This window comes from Numenius arquata, chromosome 11 (genome assembly GCF_964106895.1).
Source record: "Numenius arquata chromosome 11, bNumArq3.hap1.1, whole genome shotgun sequence".
Classification (NCBI taxonomy): Eukaryota; Metazoa; Chordata; class Aves; order Charadriiformes; family Scolopacidae; genus Numenius; species Numenius arquata.
Window position 1 is genome coordinate 15,949,781 of NC_133586.1, and position 17,264 is coordinate 15,967,044.

The window sequence follows — 17,264 nt, forward strand, 5'->3', positions numbered from 1 at the left end:
GAGAGAGAGAGAGAGAAGTACACGTGTGGCTAACTCAAATTATGCCTCTCCCTAGATTGTTTCTGGAATTCAATTTTTTGCTTCTAGAGAAAACTAAAGAACTGCCACTTTTCTTCTTATGGTTTGGGTTGTTTTGTTTATAAGATATTTGTCTATTTATAGAAGAACTGAAGTACAGTCGTTGGAATTACATCTACAACAGTGGTTATCACCAGTCTTCTAAGCTATGAACTTTGTAAGCTTCCTGAACCAAACCCTACCTCTGCTCCTCAAAAATGGCTCTGGGTCAGAAGGTAGTGAAGGATGACAGAGCAAGAGACAAAGGCCAGAAAGAACCGGACTGTGCTTCTTCTCCAGTGCAGAAGCCACCACGTTAGTGCTTCGCTACACCTGAAAAAAAAACAAGCACTGGAGTTGGTGAGACAGCTTTTAATGAGATTTATATGATGTAAAACATACATATTCACACAGCCTTCCAAGCCAGGATTTTCCTGTAGTTACACATCCTAACACACTTAGAAATGTTTTAGACATTAAAATTAGCATTTCTTTCACATTACTATCACTTACTTGGTAAGAAGACTGACAAAGAGGATCTAAACTTTAGGAGAAACAAGCTTGAAAGGATTAGTTCAGGAAAAGCAGATGGAAAAAGGGTGAGAGATGTCTACAGTGTGCTGAAACTCAAGTAACGGGGATACTGCAGTTTGCAGACTTCTAAAGTTTCTGGGGAAAAAACATTCTCCAGTTCAACTGAAACAAGCTAGTACATCCTCAGATAAGACAATCTAAAAACTTTTAAAAGTCAAGTAGGAAAATTAAAGGGACATTCAGTATTTGAACTCTTCCTGATCTGAAGATACTTACTCTGATGTTGCTTTTCACAAATCACATCCAAATAAATCCTGTCCCTATGTTTTGAGACATTAAGTAATTTCTGATATAAAAATAAAATAAAGCCCAAGTAGCAGCACAGTCAAAGTGCCTGAACAGAACACTGAAGTCATACCTACACCTGCAAGTGCCTACAGCGGTGCCTCCCTTCCTGCTCACTGCAATCGTTTGTCTCACTCCACACACCTGACCCGACTCCAGCCGGAGCAGCAACAACTTAAAAGCGACATCCCCACTGCTGTCCTAATCACCCCTCTGCAATAACGACCGACCAATATTCAGAAGTAAAAAGCTCTTCCTTCCATTTTGTTTTTCCTGAAAGAAATATTAGAACATTAATTAAAAGGCAAACTGTCCCCATGGCTTACAGTCTGTATGGTATAAATAGTTCCATGGCTTAAGATGCATTTGATGCCCTTCTCACATTCACACCGTTCTGACTGTACACGCTTCTGCACCAGAGTGAATGTACACATTTAACGACTAAAACATTAAGAAATACAGGATGAATAAATGAATAGCTACAACTAGGGATTATTAGGTCAAATTTAGTTAGAAAAATTACAGCTATTTATGTACTCATGTTTTCCCCAAACACATTTTAAAATATACACAAAATTTGCATTTTAGATGCTTAGGCATTATTTCTACCCCTCTGATTTGCATTCCTAGGCAGAAATTTAAATGCAACCACCACCAAATCTTTAGGCACCTACAAGGCTGATTTGCAGAAGGGCTCTGCTCCAACCGACTTTCTTTTAACACCTCTTGCCCTGACAGTGCTATTTAGCTCCAAGGGGAAGCACTTCTATTAAAAAAAAAAGTCATGGGAGAGGGAAAAAAAAAAAATATTGGAGGAAGGAACTCTAAATATGCTTTGATGACATCAAAGCGTATGCTGCTCAGTTAGGGAAACAGATGTCTAAGCAGGCCATTCTCAACAAACAGCCCTAAGAATGAAAGACTAGGTGGCAGGACTTGGCTTTTAAAAGTAGTCTTATCACTTAAATCAACTACAGAACACACAGGAGAACACAGAGACCCAGTGTAGCGGTTTTAAAACACCTTGCAAAAAGCAAATTTGCTCCTTCAAAAAGTCTTATCCATCAGTTGTGCATTCAGAGTATTGCATGTTAATCCCAATATTCCTCTCCAAAAATATATTTATTTCAGAAGGTACCATTCAGTCGCTATGGTGCTGGGCTGGAATATCCCACCAGTAACCAGCTTCCATTTTGAAGGTTGGAACAGAAAAGGCTTTATTCCTGTGATAATACAAGTAATTTAAAGGTAATTTTAAGACGTTTCCTTAAAAGGGTTACACAAAACCATTTACTCTTACATTTTACAGTATGGTGTTAAAATTGGGAGGCACACTTTGATAGCATAAAGATAGTACAATTACTTTTTGGAGGAATCTGTGTATTCCTTTTCACTTTCAGGGTTCAAAAAGTAAATAGATCTTCAGAAGATGATTTCATCAAGTCTATTTATTAATGCATTTCAAGTTTCAAAAAACCTTACATATCTTTGCACAATACTTTATTTTTTGCATTTTTAGTAAAAATTTCCAAAGTGAACAAAAAAGATACTGTATAAAACACAGTGGACATGAAATCGACAGTAGTATTCCGTTTCATTGTCTTGAACTTTCTTTCGGTTTTACCACATCTTGACTTGCAGTGGAGAGTTCAGTGCACATTTCTGTTTTCAGAAAACATTTAACTTAGACTCAAAATAAAATAGGGCAGCGTTTGTCTGCCAAAATCCTACCACAGGATAACATTACAGGCAAAAAATTTACATGTTCCAAAGTCTACCACACTCCAGAAGTTACTAAGAACTCTTGCTGAATAAAAGTCACCATTTTAGAAATGCAAACCCACTTCCAATCTTTGCACAGTCTTAAAACAAATGTATTTAAAATGACTTAAAAGCAACTACATACACGTCTACCTAGTTAAGATCATTTAGAATTATTTATATAGTCTATTGGACTTGGGGTTTCATGTACAAAATTTGTCTAAACCATGTACAAAAAGCTGTATTTTGAAAAAGTTACCACATACTGTACAAGTTTACAAGGAAGAGATCCCATTATATTCTGTAACATTTTTGGCCTTGCTGGCTTGCGTCACATTATGAGAATGATTGTGTAAACCTTATACTCTTAAAAAACAAAACAAAAACAAAAAACGAACAAAGGAAGCCTGTCCAACCCTTCGTAAATTTTCTCCTAAGCAAAGCCAGGAAAATTATAGCCTTTTGCATCTCTAATTAGCTTGGTGCTTTTGGAAAACAAGCAATAAATATATCACAAGCTTCAACATTTTGTAATGCCCCCTTTCATCTCCTGCATAGCAGTAAGCACCTTAAGACTTCTTTTGTTTCCTCTTTCAAAAATGCCAATTATTTACATTCGTAATAAAAACTTTGGAATGGGACATTGTGCTGTTGAACTTCACTACTGGTATAAAATGTGGGAAAATTGGTAGTCCTAACTACAATTTTAACTCTGCCACAGTAGCTGGGCAAATCACTCTACTTTAGTGGTTATCAATCAACAGTATCATGCTGAAAAGTTATCCAAATATCTGATAAATTAAAAAAAGAACATAAAACCTACAGCTTTTCTTTCCACATCCCTCAGAACACAAACCGAATTATTGTACTGTAAGAATATCTGAACAGCCCAAATAAACTGGTTGCAGTTTTAAACCAAGTTGAATAACAGGCAGAATTTTCTAATAAAGCATGGAAATATTTCATCTAACTATTCATTATTTAACTGAATAATCAGACAAATTAAAAGTATTTACGCTGAGCTACAACAAATTAGACGCTTACAGAAAACATTGTTGAAACATTCTGGCATTTGCAAAGTTTGCAGAACACCTGTCATATCTCTAAAAGACCAGTCAATCTTGTATGCTATGTCTTAGCAGCTGTTTGATAAAGATGAAATGAGTGCTTGAAACAACTTTGATCACGATAAAAAAAGTTTGATTTGATTCAAAATTGCTGTGTAAAGCATCACAGGATCCTTGACCATTACACATCATCATCCTCTGTTATCCTGAGTATGTCAATTAAACAGTAATTTCTTCATTAATAGCGGAAAAGTTTTATAATACAAAGAAACATCCATATTGCAATTCTCTTGTTTACAATTGCACACAAGTACGGGTGTACGTTAGAAATACATGTCTGCATATAACAATGTATATACATTGACAAGTACTGTCTCCAATGCTGAGGTGGTCTAGCTTCCTAGCCTTGTCTGGCAGTTGAAAAATATATTTGTTTCAAATCTTGAGTAGAAGTTTTACTACAGCCATATTTGCCTGCAAGTGAAGAAAATGCAGCAATGAAGAGCACAGAAGGGGGAAAGAATCATGATACTCTAGGACTTTGTGCCACTAAATTAAAAATACGCAAGAAAAACACTTTTCTTCTTTTTGAGCTGGAAGATTCGCTCATTAAAAATTAACCACTTCCACTTGATTTGAGGGCATATTACATTTTGTTGTTTTTTTTTTTTTTTCCTCTTCGATTTTTGAGAGTTAGACCAGGGACAATGACTTATTAGGTTTTCTTTGGAGTGAGTTTTCCCATTGTAGGCACTAGGAAGAACCAAGGCAAAAAGCTGCAGTCAACGTCTCATATGTCCCATCTGATAACTCTCTCGGGGCCTTTGCCGCTGTGGTGGCTGAGTGGTTTGTGGTGGTCTCCTCCTTTTTAAAGTGCCTGTTTGAAAGAAAGGTACACATAATTAAAATGAAATTTAAAAAAGAAAAGATTTCCATAAAAACTACCCTGGCCATGCAAATTAAATGTTTAACTATTTTTCTGAAAGGTTCCAGATTTAGACCCGCAAGGTTTTAAACAGATGATTAACTGGATGGAGTATTTACAGAATACATTTTATTATCTCAACAGTAGTTCCTTAACCAGGCTGATTCTTGCAATACGTAGCATGGAATAGGAAATAAAAGGAACTCTGACTTAGAAAAAGTCTTCAAAGCTTTCTTTTGATAAACATATTATGCTATAGGAAAATAAGGCAAGAGTTACATTTTCGTGAATTGTTTCACTGACATGAATTCCATTTGTGGCTTCACAGTGCCAGACTAAGAACTGTAGCTTGGGACACCTGAAATTTCCCTTTAGAACAAACTAGTTGAGGATAAAACACTTCTCTCAATTTAATTACCTGGTGTACTCACCTGGAAGTGGTTTATGAGGAGGCAACTTTGGATTACTGCTTGGAGTATGAACACTGCATATCTTAATGAAACCAGCCATTAACATGATCAAGGCAATTCCCATAAGCAACACTGCCCACCAATAAGCCTAAAAACATGAAAAAAAAAATTTTGGCAGGGCTGGCACATATGCATAAGAGGCAGAGGTCACTAAATATGGCTTTCCTTTCTCTTTTAAAAGAAGTCATCAAAAAGCTCTTCTGAAACACCACATACAAGACCGTAACATTTTAAAGAAAAACGACCCCAAAGTTCTTACACAAAATCCCCAAATACTTCAGAATCATTCTATTATCAGATGAGTATTTCACAGAAGATACACTACAACAGAGCTATAGTAGCCTAAAACAATCAACAGCTTACACAAAATTGACTATGCAGCTCTATAACGGTGTTTCACTGCAGCTCTCCTCCCAGTCTATTATTAGGAAATCAGTCATCTAGTGCAATAAAAATAAGAAATGCTAGAGATCAATATATTCAGTTCCTTAAAAGAAATCAGAGCATTCCTATATGAAGAGTTAAAATGGAAAAACCCAGTAAATTAAAATGTGAACTTTAACACCAAAAGAGACAGTGCAGTGAATAGAGGTATTAACACAAAATATTTGTTTATTTGTTACTTATTTGTTTGCATTCCCTTCAATCTAACTTATCTGCTTCATTCAAGGTGCTTATAGGAAAACTAGTAAAACAAGGACTGATGATAGTTTGGAGAATGCTGAAGTACTGCATGTATACACCAACACTCACCACCTGTGAACATGGATTAACAAGAAAATTTTATATTAGAATGGTAAGATAAAAAAAATACTTACCACAATCCATTCTGCAATATTTTCATATAGCTCCGGATTAAAAATTGCTTTCTTTAATCTAGCTAGAGGGCCGTCAGCATCTACTAGCCGACACCTCATAAACACATCACAGTAGCCTTTGAAATCATTACAAGGAGATCCAGGTTGCAAAGTAATATTGTCACGACCAAAGTATTTCTCCCACTGGTTAGAGCCTGTACTTGCACAAGTACTTGGGTCCACTGAAAAGTGAATACAAGTTAGATTAATCAAACTGTTATTGTATTAAAACATACCTTGGTGTTCAATTGTTTAAAATGCTTTTGAAAAATTTCAAGTTTCTATTAATCTTTAAAAAAACCAAATATGCTTACAATTATGCTTACAATTCAGACAAATCTTACTTTTTCTCATGCAGCAGACATGACACAATTCTCTATCATCCTTGCCATCTGAACTAGCACATGTACATTCCTCCAAGCCATGCTTCTCACAGATAGAGCCAGCACATTGCTATTGGAGACAAAAGCACAAGAACATAAAAATCAATTTCACTTTTCAGCACACTGACATTAGGAAAGATATTAATTTTTAATAGCTGAAAGCATAATTGTAGGTCTAAAGATACTTATCAATAAAAATAATAGCTTGAATTTGTTCTTCTAAAGTTTATAAAACACAAAATTTATTACAGTTACTTAATTGCAGTGTTTAGGATTATTTGATTTTACTTTTTTTTTTTTTAAAGGTGATCTACCCTATTTTATTTTTTAACACTGTACCTTCTTTTAGGGCCTCAGAGTACCCTGCAATTCACACTGAAACATGATTACTCCACGCCACAGTTAGGAAATTAAATCAAAAACTTGTCTTCAAAAATATTTTATCTCAGAAAATAATAATAAAAATTAATGGCAGGAAAGAGTCTGTATTTAATTCCACTGTCAGACGACCCTTTAAATTTGAATAAAAAAATAAATCTGTGCATTTATGATCTCGTTTCAAGTATCTATATATAATCAAGTAACTATATAAAGACAATTCCTCTATCTTTAAGATGACTCTAAATGGGCTGAGAAATTATTACAAGCAGTATCATTTCATTAAAAACCTCAACTACAGCAACCAGAGACTTACAGCAACACAAGTTACAGCTCTAAGAGGATGACTTTTGCTTGTTTCTGCTTCCAAGTGAACATAGATCAATTTATAAGAGACTTCCCATCAATATTTCATAGCAACTGCCATCTACTCTTTAACCAGGAAACTAATGGCAGTTCAGAGTAATTCTATACACTTGTACATCTATATTACATGCACATGGGTGGAGGAACTGTATATTTTCAGTAAATCAGATTTAACATGTATTTTTAGCATATCTAATTTTCTAAGGCAACAGAATTACTTGACCAAGACTGAAGAAAAATGAAAAGATGGAACTAGGAAATAAAAGGCTTCCATATTCCTGATTTTTACGAAAAACTTTAAATGGAACTTTCTCAAATAGCAAAGCTAGCTTGATATTTGTTACCTACTTCTTCACATTTGATGTACCTTCCCAGTTATTTTGATTGAAACCATTAAATCAAACATTTATATCAAAAAAGAGATTCATCTTACACTCTTCTCCATTAAGTATTGAAACCATATCACTTCATAATACAGTGCCTTGCAATAAACGCCTGAAGTTGCACGTGACTGTACCAAACCATACCCCATTTATGCAAACTTGTGTGTGCCTGTTGCAATCCGTGAAGTTTGGCTTGGGCTCGGACGCTGGGCAGAGCGCGCTGACACCATTGCACATCCCTTCTCGCGCACAGTCAGAGTCATTCCGACACTTATCAGTCTTCATTTTGAAACCACACTGTGCAGTACAGCAGGGACCTTGGCTGGGGCTAGAAACAAACACAAGTCATGAATGGAAAGAAAAAGCACGAACGATTCCAGAAGAGCTATTCATGCTGAACCCTACTCAAATACTCAACATATTTCTCATTTGTGCTAAGTAAAACATGAATTGGAAAGAATTTTTTCCATCCCTTAAGGTAACAAGAGGTTACTGCACTGAATACAGATTTCTTAGTCATTGTAGTAGCTAATTAAACTATTTACATTATATTAGAAAAACAGTACAAGCACCTTTTAAATTAAAATATATAGAAAATAACAGCATTTCAAAGTTTGTATATATAAAACATTCAATTAGCAATTTGGCAAAAATAATTCTGGAACAACTGGTTAGTTTGATAGTATTGGTTTCAATACAATAAATAAGTCAGGATAAGTAAGTCACTCCTTTCTGTCACAGATACCGAAACACCTGAGCCCCTTATGCCAGGTACACCAGCCTATCCCACCAGCCTATCCAGTGAAACAGCAGGAACAATAATTTCTCTGTCTGAAGCTGTGTTTGAGTACGTATGCTGTTACAAGCAGCAGCAGAGTGAAGGTTATAAAACATAGGTAAGTCCTTGATCAAAGCTAAGCCTCCTGAGTTCTCATCTCACATTATTCTGTATCTGCACAGTATTCACAGCATGCTCCTTGGCGTTCAGTGGACATCAGAAGACAGCACAGACCTTCTGCAGGTCAGGATCTCTCTATTTTAAAACTGTCGCATGCTAAGAAAAATCACTCTTACATCATACATGAAAAAAGACTAAGAGACATGTAAAGCAGCTGGAGAGATACCATAGTTTTCCTAAAATGTATGTTAACATATTATATGATCCATTCTCACACTTGGATTTGCTTCACATGTCTTTGGAAACCTCTTTGTACAGCAAAATCTTCAACCTTAATAGAACTGAAAAAAAGGGAATCCTAAAAGAAAAATGATGCAGATTCATATTAAGAATGTTAATTTAGAATTAGAATTTAGAATTAAGAATGTTAATTAATGTGAAATTAATTAAGACTGTTCCAGCAGGGCATAAAGCCAGACTGCAGCCACTTCAACACAAGAGAGCAAAAAAAGGAGGTGGCGGTGGCACCTGGTGTACCAGGTGTACCCAGAAGCAAACAGCTTCTCACCACAGGTGCAACATAAAACAAAGTCTCAAAAACCAGTTATAAAACAAGGCAACGTAAGGCCTTTATTTTGGCAGAAATAATAAGAATTTGCAAGGGGAAAAAAAAGCAAACCAAAAGACATGCAAAATTATTGCAACTATGAATACACAGATGGTCCTTATACCATAGCTACACTGTCAAATATGTTTTAAGAGTAGATTCTACTTTTACTTCCACTCCCAGGGTGACAAGGATCATTTTATCATTTTCAGGGCAGGAAAGTTTAATTAGAACAAAACTGTGTATGTTGTATTAAAAAGCTGAGCTGGTTTAGACTTACACTTAATAGTAATTTTCTCTTCATCTTTGGTTAAGAGTCTAACCAGATGTTAGATTTATTTCTGTCTCTACAGAGGAACAAAAGCTCATGCTTTTCATGTGAAAAAAATCCACTTAAGTTTTCAGATGAGGTTAAAATTTAACATGTGTCTTAAGTGACGGAACTAAAAGATAGAAGTTGACTTACTTCACTGTAAGTCTTGTGATCTATAAAAGTTCCTCTTATAAATCACTGTGTACACAACACTGCCAAGATATAAGGTGACTTAAAAACATAGTTTAATTTAATTTATAAAACAAGCATTTAAAAAAAATAAAAATAAAATCAATTACATCCCTCAGTCATCTTCCAATGACATCTTCCAATGAGTTAGGCAATGCCGTAGAAATGGCACTAGAATAGGATGCCATTTCATAATAACCTCCATTATCCTTTGGGCAATTGATACTTTCCTTTACCTATTGTAACACCAGCATCCTGGCCATGTTTTTCCTGAATCATACAGTTTTTGCAAGACTTCTACACAATACATTTCTGATAAAGACAATGGAATTTCAACACGTTTGTCTGCAGAGTATTATGATATGTTAGCATTGATACAATCCAGTAGCATTTTTTTTTTTTCCAAAAGCTAGGGAGCAGTCATCAAAGGGAAAGGAAACTACAACTAGCACCAAGAACTGCATAGCGTAATTGTGCTTATGAACTTCTCACTCACTGTATAAGGCATTTTAAACAAAATAAATACTTTAAGAATAATGCAGGTAAACAGATTCAGATTCTAAAATACTAATGACAGCTACCAGTTAATCCCCAAAAATGCACAATACCTGCAGGATTTGCCTGGTTTTAACTTGCATTTTTTATCTTCCGGTTGGTTTGCATCATAACAGCATTCGTCTTTACACTGGTCACTGTATCCACAATCACACTGTTCTCCTTGTTCAACCAGTCCATTACCACAGATGGGCTGACCAGACTCTGAAACATGCCAGTATAGTTATGTACAAAGCCATACAAAGAATATGCAAACACACTTACAAACATTAACATCAACTTGCAGCAGCACCCAGCTAATCATGACTGAAAATGCCTGGTCGAGATGGACTTCAGACTAGGGCTTGAGCCAACTTGCATTATTTGCTTGCCACCCGCCTTAGTCACTCCTACAATGCATAGAATTTTAAGCCTTGGAGTAAAAGGTTTCTGCTGATAACAGTGGGAGTTTCTTGTGTGAATAGGAGATCCACAGTGATAAGAGGAGTTTTCTGCTAAGCCTCCAAGAGAGCATCCTTTCTTGCATTCCTCCTCCTTTAACAGAGTCTGAGCACCTTAAAAGCAAAAGCTGATGGTACTGGGCTGAACTACTACTCCAAAACCCAAACCTACTTGCTGCACAGACCCTCAACATTTGTGAGAACTCACACATCACACACTCCAGAAAGACAACTCTTACAAAATCCCCCCCACTTTTTTTTGTTTTAATGTTTAAATATAATTTCCTGTATTTTGATTTGTGCTCCTTGCCTCCTGTCCTTTCATTGGCCACAACTGAAAACAGTCTGGCCCTGTTTTCTTCTCTCCTTCCTACAAGAGCCCCCTCCTCTCCAGCCTAAAGTCTCATCTCTTGCAGCCTCCTCTCATGTCAGATGCTCCAATCCCTTAATAACCCTCGTGGCCCTTTGCTGGACTAATTCCAGTATGTCTGTGTCTTTCCTGTACTGGGGAGCCCAGATCTTGACACAGTACTCTGTATTTCAAATTCCATTATTTATTTACAGAACCTTTCAGTAGATTAAAAAAAAAAAAAAAATAAAATAAAAATGAGTAAGATAAAAAAATAAAACAAAAATTAACAAAATAAACTTCTAATGAAGCACAATAGTAATTACTTCACCATTCTGCTTTCAGGATGACTAAATACATACCAACAAAACAATTATTTCTCTTCTTCTCAAGAACTTGGCTGATATTTCGGATGCTACAGATAGAGAACTTGTTGTTGTTAAGTTTGTCCCCAGATGTAGCTCTTGCATACATGATGTAATTGCCATTTTCTTTCTGTCCCAAGTTCTTGGACTCTCCTGGAGTGCACTCCATTCCAGAATCATGCTGCAAAACAAATATTTTAAAAATATTTCTATCAAGACAGCCTCTCTAATTTCTTGCTATGTTTCTATACATGTGCAAAAGTAACCCCTATTTGGTAATTTTAACATAGTGAGAATAAAAGGTTCGTAAAAACAAAACACCATCTTGTACTCTGAAGTTTCTTGAAATACAAAAAGTATACAGAAAACAAAGGTCTGGGTTGGGTTTTTTGTTTGTTGAGTTTGTTGTTCTGGTGGGTTTTTTCCCCAGACAATAGTAGCAAGTATCTAATTTCTTAAGGTTTAGCTTACTTGCATTCTTAGTATACATTACCAAGTGCGTGTCCTAGAGCAAATACTGACTCGGAAAAAGTGCCATCTCCTAAAAAGAGTGGCTTTATGATGACAAAAGGGTAATAAGTATTCTGTGGGATGAAAGCAGGAGGAGTTAACCGAAACAGCAGTTCATGCTTTTTACTTGTTTTGAGGGAGGTGCAAAGAGATCTTAAGGACAGAGCAGAAGCTTGTTTCTGTCAGCCAGTGGCTTGATCTACACAATATCCAGCATGAGGGATGAAATGCATTGCAGGTTGGCACACTAGCAATTAGCAGACTGACAATATACTAATTTAAGTGTGAGAGAAACTCCAGCGCCATTGTGATGGTTGTATTTCCAGAAATACAACCTGTGTCTCCAAAAGAAGTAGGTGAATTTTAAAATTTTCACAACTATCTCATTTATTATAGTTTGGTAGAACCAAACACAAACTTTCACATATTCCTCTGGAGCAAATGCAACAGAGTAAAATTAAAAGACCAATCTGCCAGGCTGATCCAAAAGATGTTTCTTTCACTCAGTGGGTCTGTTTTTTCAGTTTCATTGCTGTATTTTCAGTTATACTTGGAAGGCTTGTTCCCACTCAGAGCTGTGGTATTAGGGATTCTCTCAAGGCATGTGAAGACAGCATTCACATGTGAACATCTGTTTTGGAAGAACTCGTCATTCCTGACATATCTTTATTACATTTTACTTCCAAGAGTAGAAAGCCTATATACTTAAGTTTAAAAATAAAAATCCCAAACTAGAAAACTTTGTTCTCATCTCCAGCAAAACCAAAAGCCTCGTGCTTTCAGCTTGCTGCAAACAAACCATGTCCCTAAATGACTGGGAGACAATTTTCCTCTAAAATATTGTTGTTGGTATCTTAATCCTCTCCACAATTTTCTTAGTTAAACTTGCAAGTATAAGTAATTGAACATAAAAAAAGCCAGTTTTATCTTCACCTGTTGAATACAGCATCATATAAATCAATTTTGAGTTAATTCTTCCTCCTTTCTAAGATGAAGTAAAATACATTAAAAAGATGTGTGTAACCCTAATCTTCAATAAAAAACAGGAACGTTTTTAGGGAGTAATAATATCGTCCCTTCATAAGAGACTGAACTAGTAGAAGTGAACAATTCACAAAATCCACTGTTGCAGCAGTGCTGTCAAATACTCATAAAAGGGGCTTAGTTCGGCAACCTGTTTATTGTTTGTACACAATGTGCGTGCACATATGCACATGCCGTCACAATCATATTTTCCCTGTTTATAAGAAGTAAAAACTCCCTTTGCAAATCATGTGCTCCAAAACGGCTGAAAGTGAGTTAACGGATCAATAGTAATACTCACAGGTGATCCAAAGTTATGCCCAACCTCATGAGCAAAAGTAATGTGAGAAACCTTGGGAGGAACATGAGAGCCATAGTTCTGAACAGTGATGATTCCAGTGTTCAAAGACTTCTTCTTACCATCAGAATACAGTTTGCTCTTTTCACATATTCCACCAGAGCTCCCTGTGTTTAGAGAAAATACAACAGTTAGTCATTTAAGAGAAGAACGGCTGTGTTACTTTTCTAGTGACATTTAGAACAAGAAACAGCTTGCCTCCTCAGTGGATGCTTACGGACTAAGAGTTCTTCTGTGTAATTAATATTAACCCAACTTTGAAAGTAGATTACATTTATCCACACTAATGCTCTCGGTACTGAATGGATACATCCACACAAGAAGTTAGCTGGTTAAGAACAGCTATTAAGTAAGAGCTATTTTGGGCTTTCACTGCAGGGACAAGCCCTGATTCCACCCTACCTGGAGTACAAGACTAGCAGGGTGTGATGTCGAGTACAGATAGCCTCAATCTACAGCCCATCTGGACTCCACCAAGTGAAAAAACCCACAGCAAAATCACAGGAGATCCTCTCTCATAGCAAGAGCATTTATATAAAATGCCTAAGATTAGCTATATATCCTTGTCAGCAAAAATGACTCATTTTCCCGCTGTACAAATTAAAGCTCACAGTGCTTTGATGTGTGGGTTTATCAGACCCATATTTAGAAGGTCAACAATCAAGTGCATCGCACTTACTGTTTGGAAAAGTCTCAAAATTGTGACTTTAATTTCACCGAATTTTTCCATAACTTGAGTTTGTACTGAGTTTTTATCAACATTCCAAAATTCAGCTAAACAACACTCCAAAGAAGTTTCCTTGCCTTCTGAAGTAAAATTTCATTTTAGTGAAATACCCTATTTAATTTCTGTCAGCATGTGCACTAAAGATGAAAATCTCTCAAAGCAACTTAATTTTTCTCAATTAAATATAGTTTTGGAAGCAGTGGTTATGGAATGCGCATTCCAGTTCATCCTGTGCTAGACCAATTCATCCATACACTAGACCAGTCATCACAGACCCAGCTGCTTATTTACAGAGCCCACCTGTGTCTTATTTTTCCTATGGTTCTTCCACAGTCACTGTTAGTCCACACAGGTCCCTCTAACATACTTACTACACTCATGGATCCACTGATCCGTTACCTCTCTGAATACTAATACTTATTTGAGCATTTTAATCTCCTAAAATCAAAGTCTGAGACACTGTCATTCCACAACAGTTTTCCACACATCTCCAGTACTCTACAACCAACATGTGCCTTAGAGGAAGGCACAGCGGTAAACAAAGAGAGGTTATAATCTATAGCTACATCTCATTACTTGAATTCTGTTAAAGCTCTTAATAATGTTGTCATAAAAGTATCCAGTCTCTTGCAAAGTCTCACAGAACCTTTTGTTCTTGGGCCTAATTCCTTATTATGGAGAAATCACTCGAGGGAAGAAACAAGGGAAGACTGCTCCTTCTGAATTTCTGATTTTGATTTCTGTGAAAGTTTCAACTTGTGGAATTTGTGCTGAGCTATAATTAAAGAATTTGTATTTACTCAAATTTAAAGACTAATAACTTCCAAATAAATAATTTCATAAAACTAATACATGCTATAAAACTAATACATCCAGGACAAACATCTCAAGATGCTGCACACACGAAGACCTTTGATTTTTCACATCAAGAGACATACTTCAGACCCGAAATACACAACTAGAATGAAACTAATGAGAAGCAGTTCAAGAAGAGTCACACAGTAATTATTCTAGTATCTCCCAGAACAAGATCTCACCGATTATACTTTACTTAAAAAAAAAAAATTGCTTCCAATACTATCTAGAGAATCTAAGGATTCTGCAGTGTAGTTCTACCACAAAATTCAAGCTACGTAGCTGTAAGGTATGTCTATATAAGCAAAAACACTTGTTTCTTCTGTCACTTTACTGGTCACCCATACCTATCATAAACAAAAAGCCATCCAAGTAATACCACCTTTGTCTGACAAAAGAAATACGGTGTTCTTTATTGTTCATATCATGCTCAGAGAGACGGCAAGACTAATTAAAGTGACGCATGATATGCTGTTTTTATTTTTTAAAAAATATAAAATCAAACCATACCTAACATTATGAAAGTTGGTTATGAGATTTTTGACTATTTGCCGCTAGTTTAAATTACATCCTTTCTACCTTTCTTCTTCGTACATACCTACAATACTTGATCTCATAGTGCTGAAGGTTTGGATATAATTACCTGAAGGGGCTCCAACCCAAGCCAGACCAAGGACTCCATCATCAAAATCACGGTCTGTAAACACATAGGCCAAGCAATAATCGTCATGATTCTGTTCTGAATTCAGTTCCAGAAACTTTTCCACACCGATGTTAGGAAATCTGAAGGGATTGGATGAGTCCTTCTCATCTACGGTTGTGTTAATCTAAAAGTAAATTGAAACAAACTGTAAGACATGATTCATTTTCACTTGACTTGGAAATACCAGCTAAGAGGCTTACTGTTCTCAATACCTTGTTATGTTAAATAAAGATGTTGCTAAAGATTTATAGGCCTCAACAAATTACTACCCCAATATTTGGAAAACCAAGTTCTACAATAAGTAAAGAATTTCATTTGTGTAGTAAATTCCCCCTCTCATTTCTTTCTTTTCCCTTTCCATCAGTACCCAAAGTTTCTATTTATCCTCGTGAATCATCACTTTTAGGAGGAACTTTCAACTGGATAGCAATTATCTATTTTAATATTAAAGTTCTTGGAGACCAACACAGTCTATTCGCCACACAGTCAGCACTGGGGAAACATAAGCTGATTCCTGCAAAAATTGACTACAGCTTTATAACAGTAGTAGTAGTAGTGGGCTTTTGACAATAAACACTGAAACCAAACCAAATAAATCGTTTAGGGCACCATTTACTACAGGGGCACTTGTGTTACAAAATTACTAACAATAAATGGTTACAAGTGAACCACAACAGGACTTTTGAAAAAATACAGCCTCCAAGCAATACCAGGGAAGCTAAAAGTATTCCCCATACAACTTACTCGTATTCGTTTCACCATGAAGCTGATGTTACGGATTCCTGAGAAATCTGTTGACTGGTAAATTGTGTCAATCGCTTTAACGTGGCTGGATATCTGTCAAAAATGAAAGAATCTACAGTTCAAAGACCTTTGCACTACGCTATAGCTAATCCTAAGTAGCAACAACTTCCAGGCCTATACTTTTACATATAAGATCCTGTGCCATATGAACTATAACAAGCCTTTTTAATCAAATGCTGATGGCAAATAATGGAAATAAATCACTACATAACCTACCATCTGCTTTGCCACCGTGGCAGATAATGGCAAAGCATTTTGCCGTTTGCTTTTTTAAAAACACGTAATTCTATCAACTATTCAGATACCTATTTGTGATACTCATTCGATTCATTGCTACGAGAAGATAGCACTGTAGTTAAAATTGCATTCAAAGCACTATTTCTTTTATTGGGAAAAAATTTACTTGTTACAGCATTATTCTTTCATTGCTGGTAGAACACAAACGTGAAGAAATTGATAATTTACCTTTTCCAAGAGCACATAGAAATGCTAACTTATTGAAAACTCAATTTTGAAGGTGACTTCAGAGCTTTGGAAAATGTTACTGGAATTGTGTGTATACAGCACGATGAATAAACAGTAAAAGTCAGATTTGCAAGTGGCAGGGAAACATCAGACTTCAAGAGAAGCATGTTAACATGCTAGTTCTATTTTCAGCAAGTGATCAGCAAAAAAACCCCAAAACTTTTTCCAGTTAACTGTATATTGACAAATAAAAAGCATCTGCCTTTAGTTGTCACTGCTTTTTTAACCTTCCACTATATCAGACACTAGAGGGACAGGGCTCAGTGTTCAAAGCTCGCAGTGCTTTGAACTCAGATTTCCAATGGAAGGCGATGCAAGTGCTAAGGCAGAGCCTGGGCAGGCTGGCAAACACAGCAGAACTTTTCAGGAAGGGTTACTTCTTTGAGCAAGAATTGAGAAAAGTCATAGTGCAAGCCTTGCTCAGAAGTGCTAACCAAGCCACAGCTGCCATTATTAACTAAAGAAAGCACAAGCGCCCAGGGCTTTTGTCACCAATACACAGCATATTTTTAGTGAA

General features: G+C 36.1%; 1 protein-coding gene across 3 annotated transcripts in view; it reads right to left on the reverse strand.

Moving 5' to 3' along the window:
- Nucleotides 1-2,366: 2,366 nt before the first annotated feature.
- Nucleotides 2,367-17,264, reverse strand: part of ADAM10 (ADAM metallopeptidase domain 10) — a 49,330-nt gene continuing 34,432 nt past the window's right edge. For 2 of the 3 annotated variants that reach the window (XM_074155679.1, XM_074155680.1), the window contains exons 7-16: nt 16,163-16,255; nt 15,359-15,542; nt 13,077-13,240; nt 11,240-11,423; nt 10,142-10,292; nt 7,671-7,854; nt 6,361-6,469; nt 5,978-6,198; nt 5,121-5,247; nt 2,367-4,641 (exon numbers count right to left, since the gene is read on the reverse strand). In XM_074155679.1, the coding sequence (XP_074011780.1) occupies nt 4,547-4,641; nt 5,121-5,247; nt 5,978-6,198; nt 6,361-6,469; nt 7,671-7,854; nt 10,142-10,292; nt 11,240-11,423; nt 13,077-13,240; nt 15,359-15,542; nt 16,163-16,255 (1,512 nt within the window). In that variant the 3' untranslated portion in view covers nt 2,367-4,546. The remainder of the gene's footprint in view (nt 4,642-5,120; nt 5,248-5,977; nt 6,199-6,360; nt 6,470-7,670; nt 7,855-10,141; nt 10,293-11,239; nt 11,424-13,076; nt 13,241-15,358; nt 15,543-16,162; nt 16,256-17,264) is intronic. The other variant, XM_074155681.1, reaches the window with a different exon arrangement.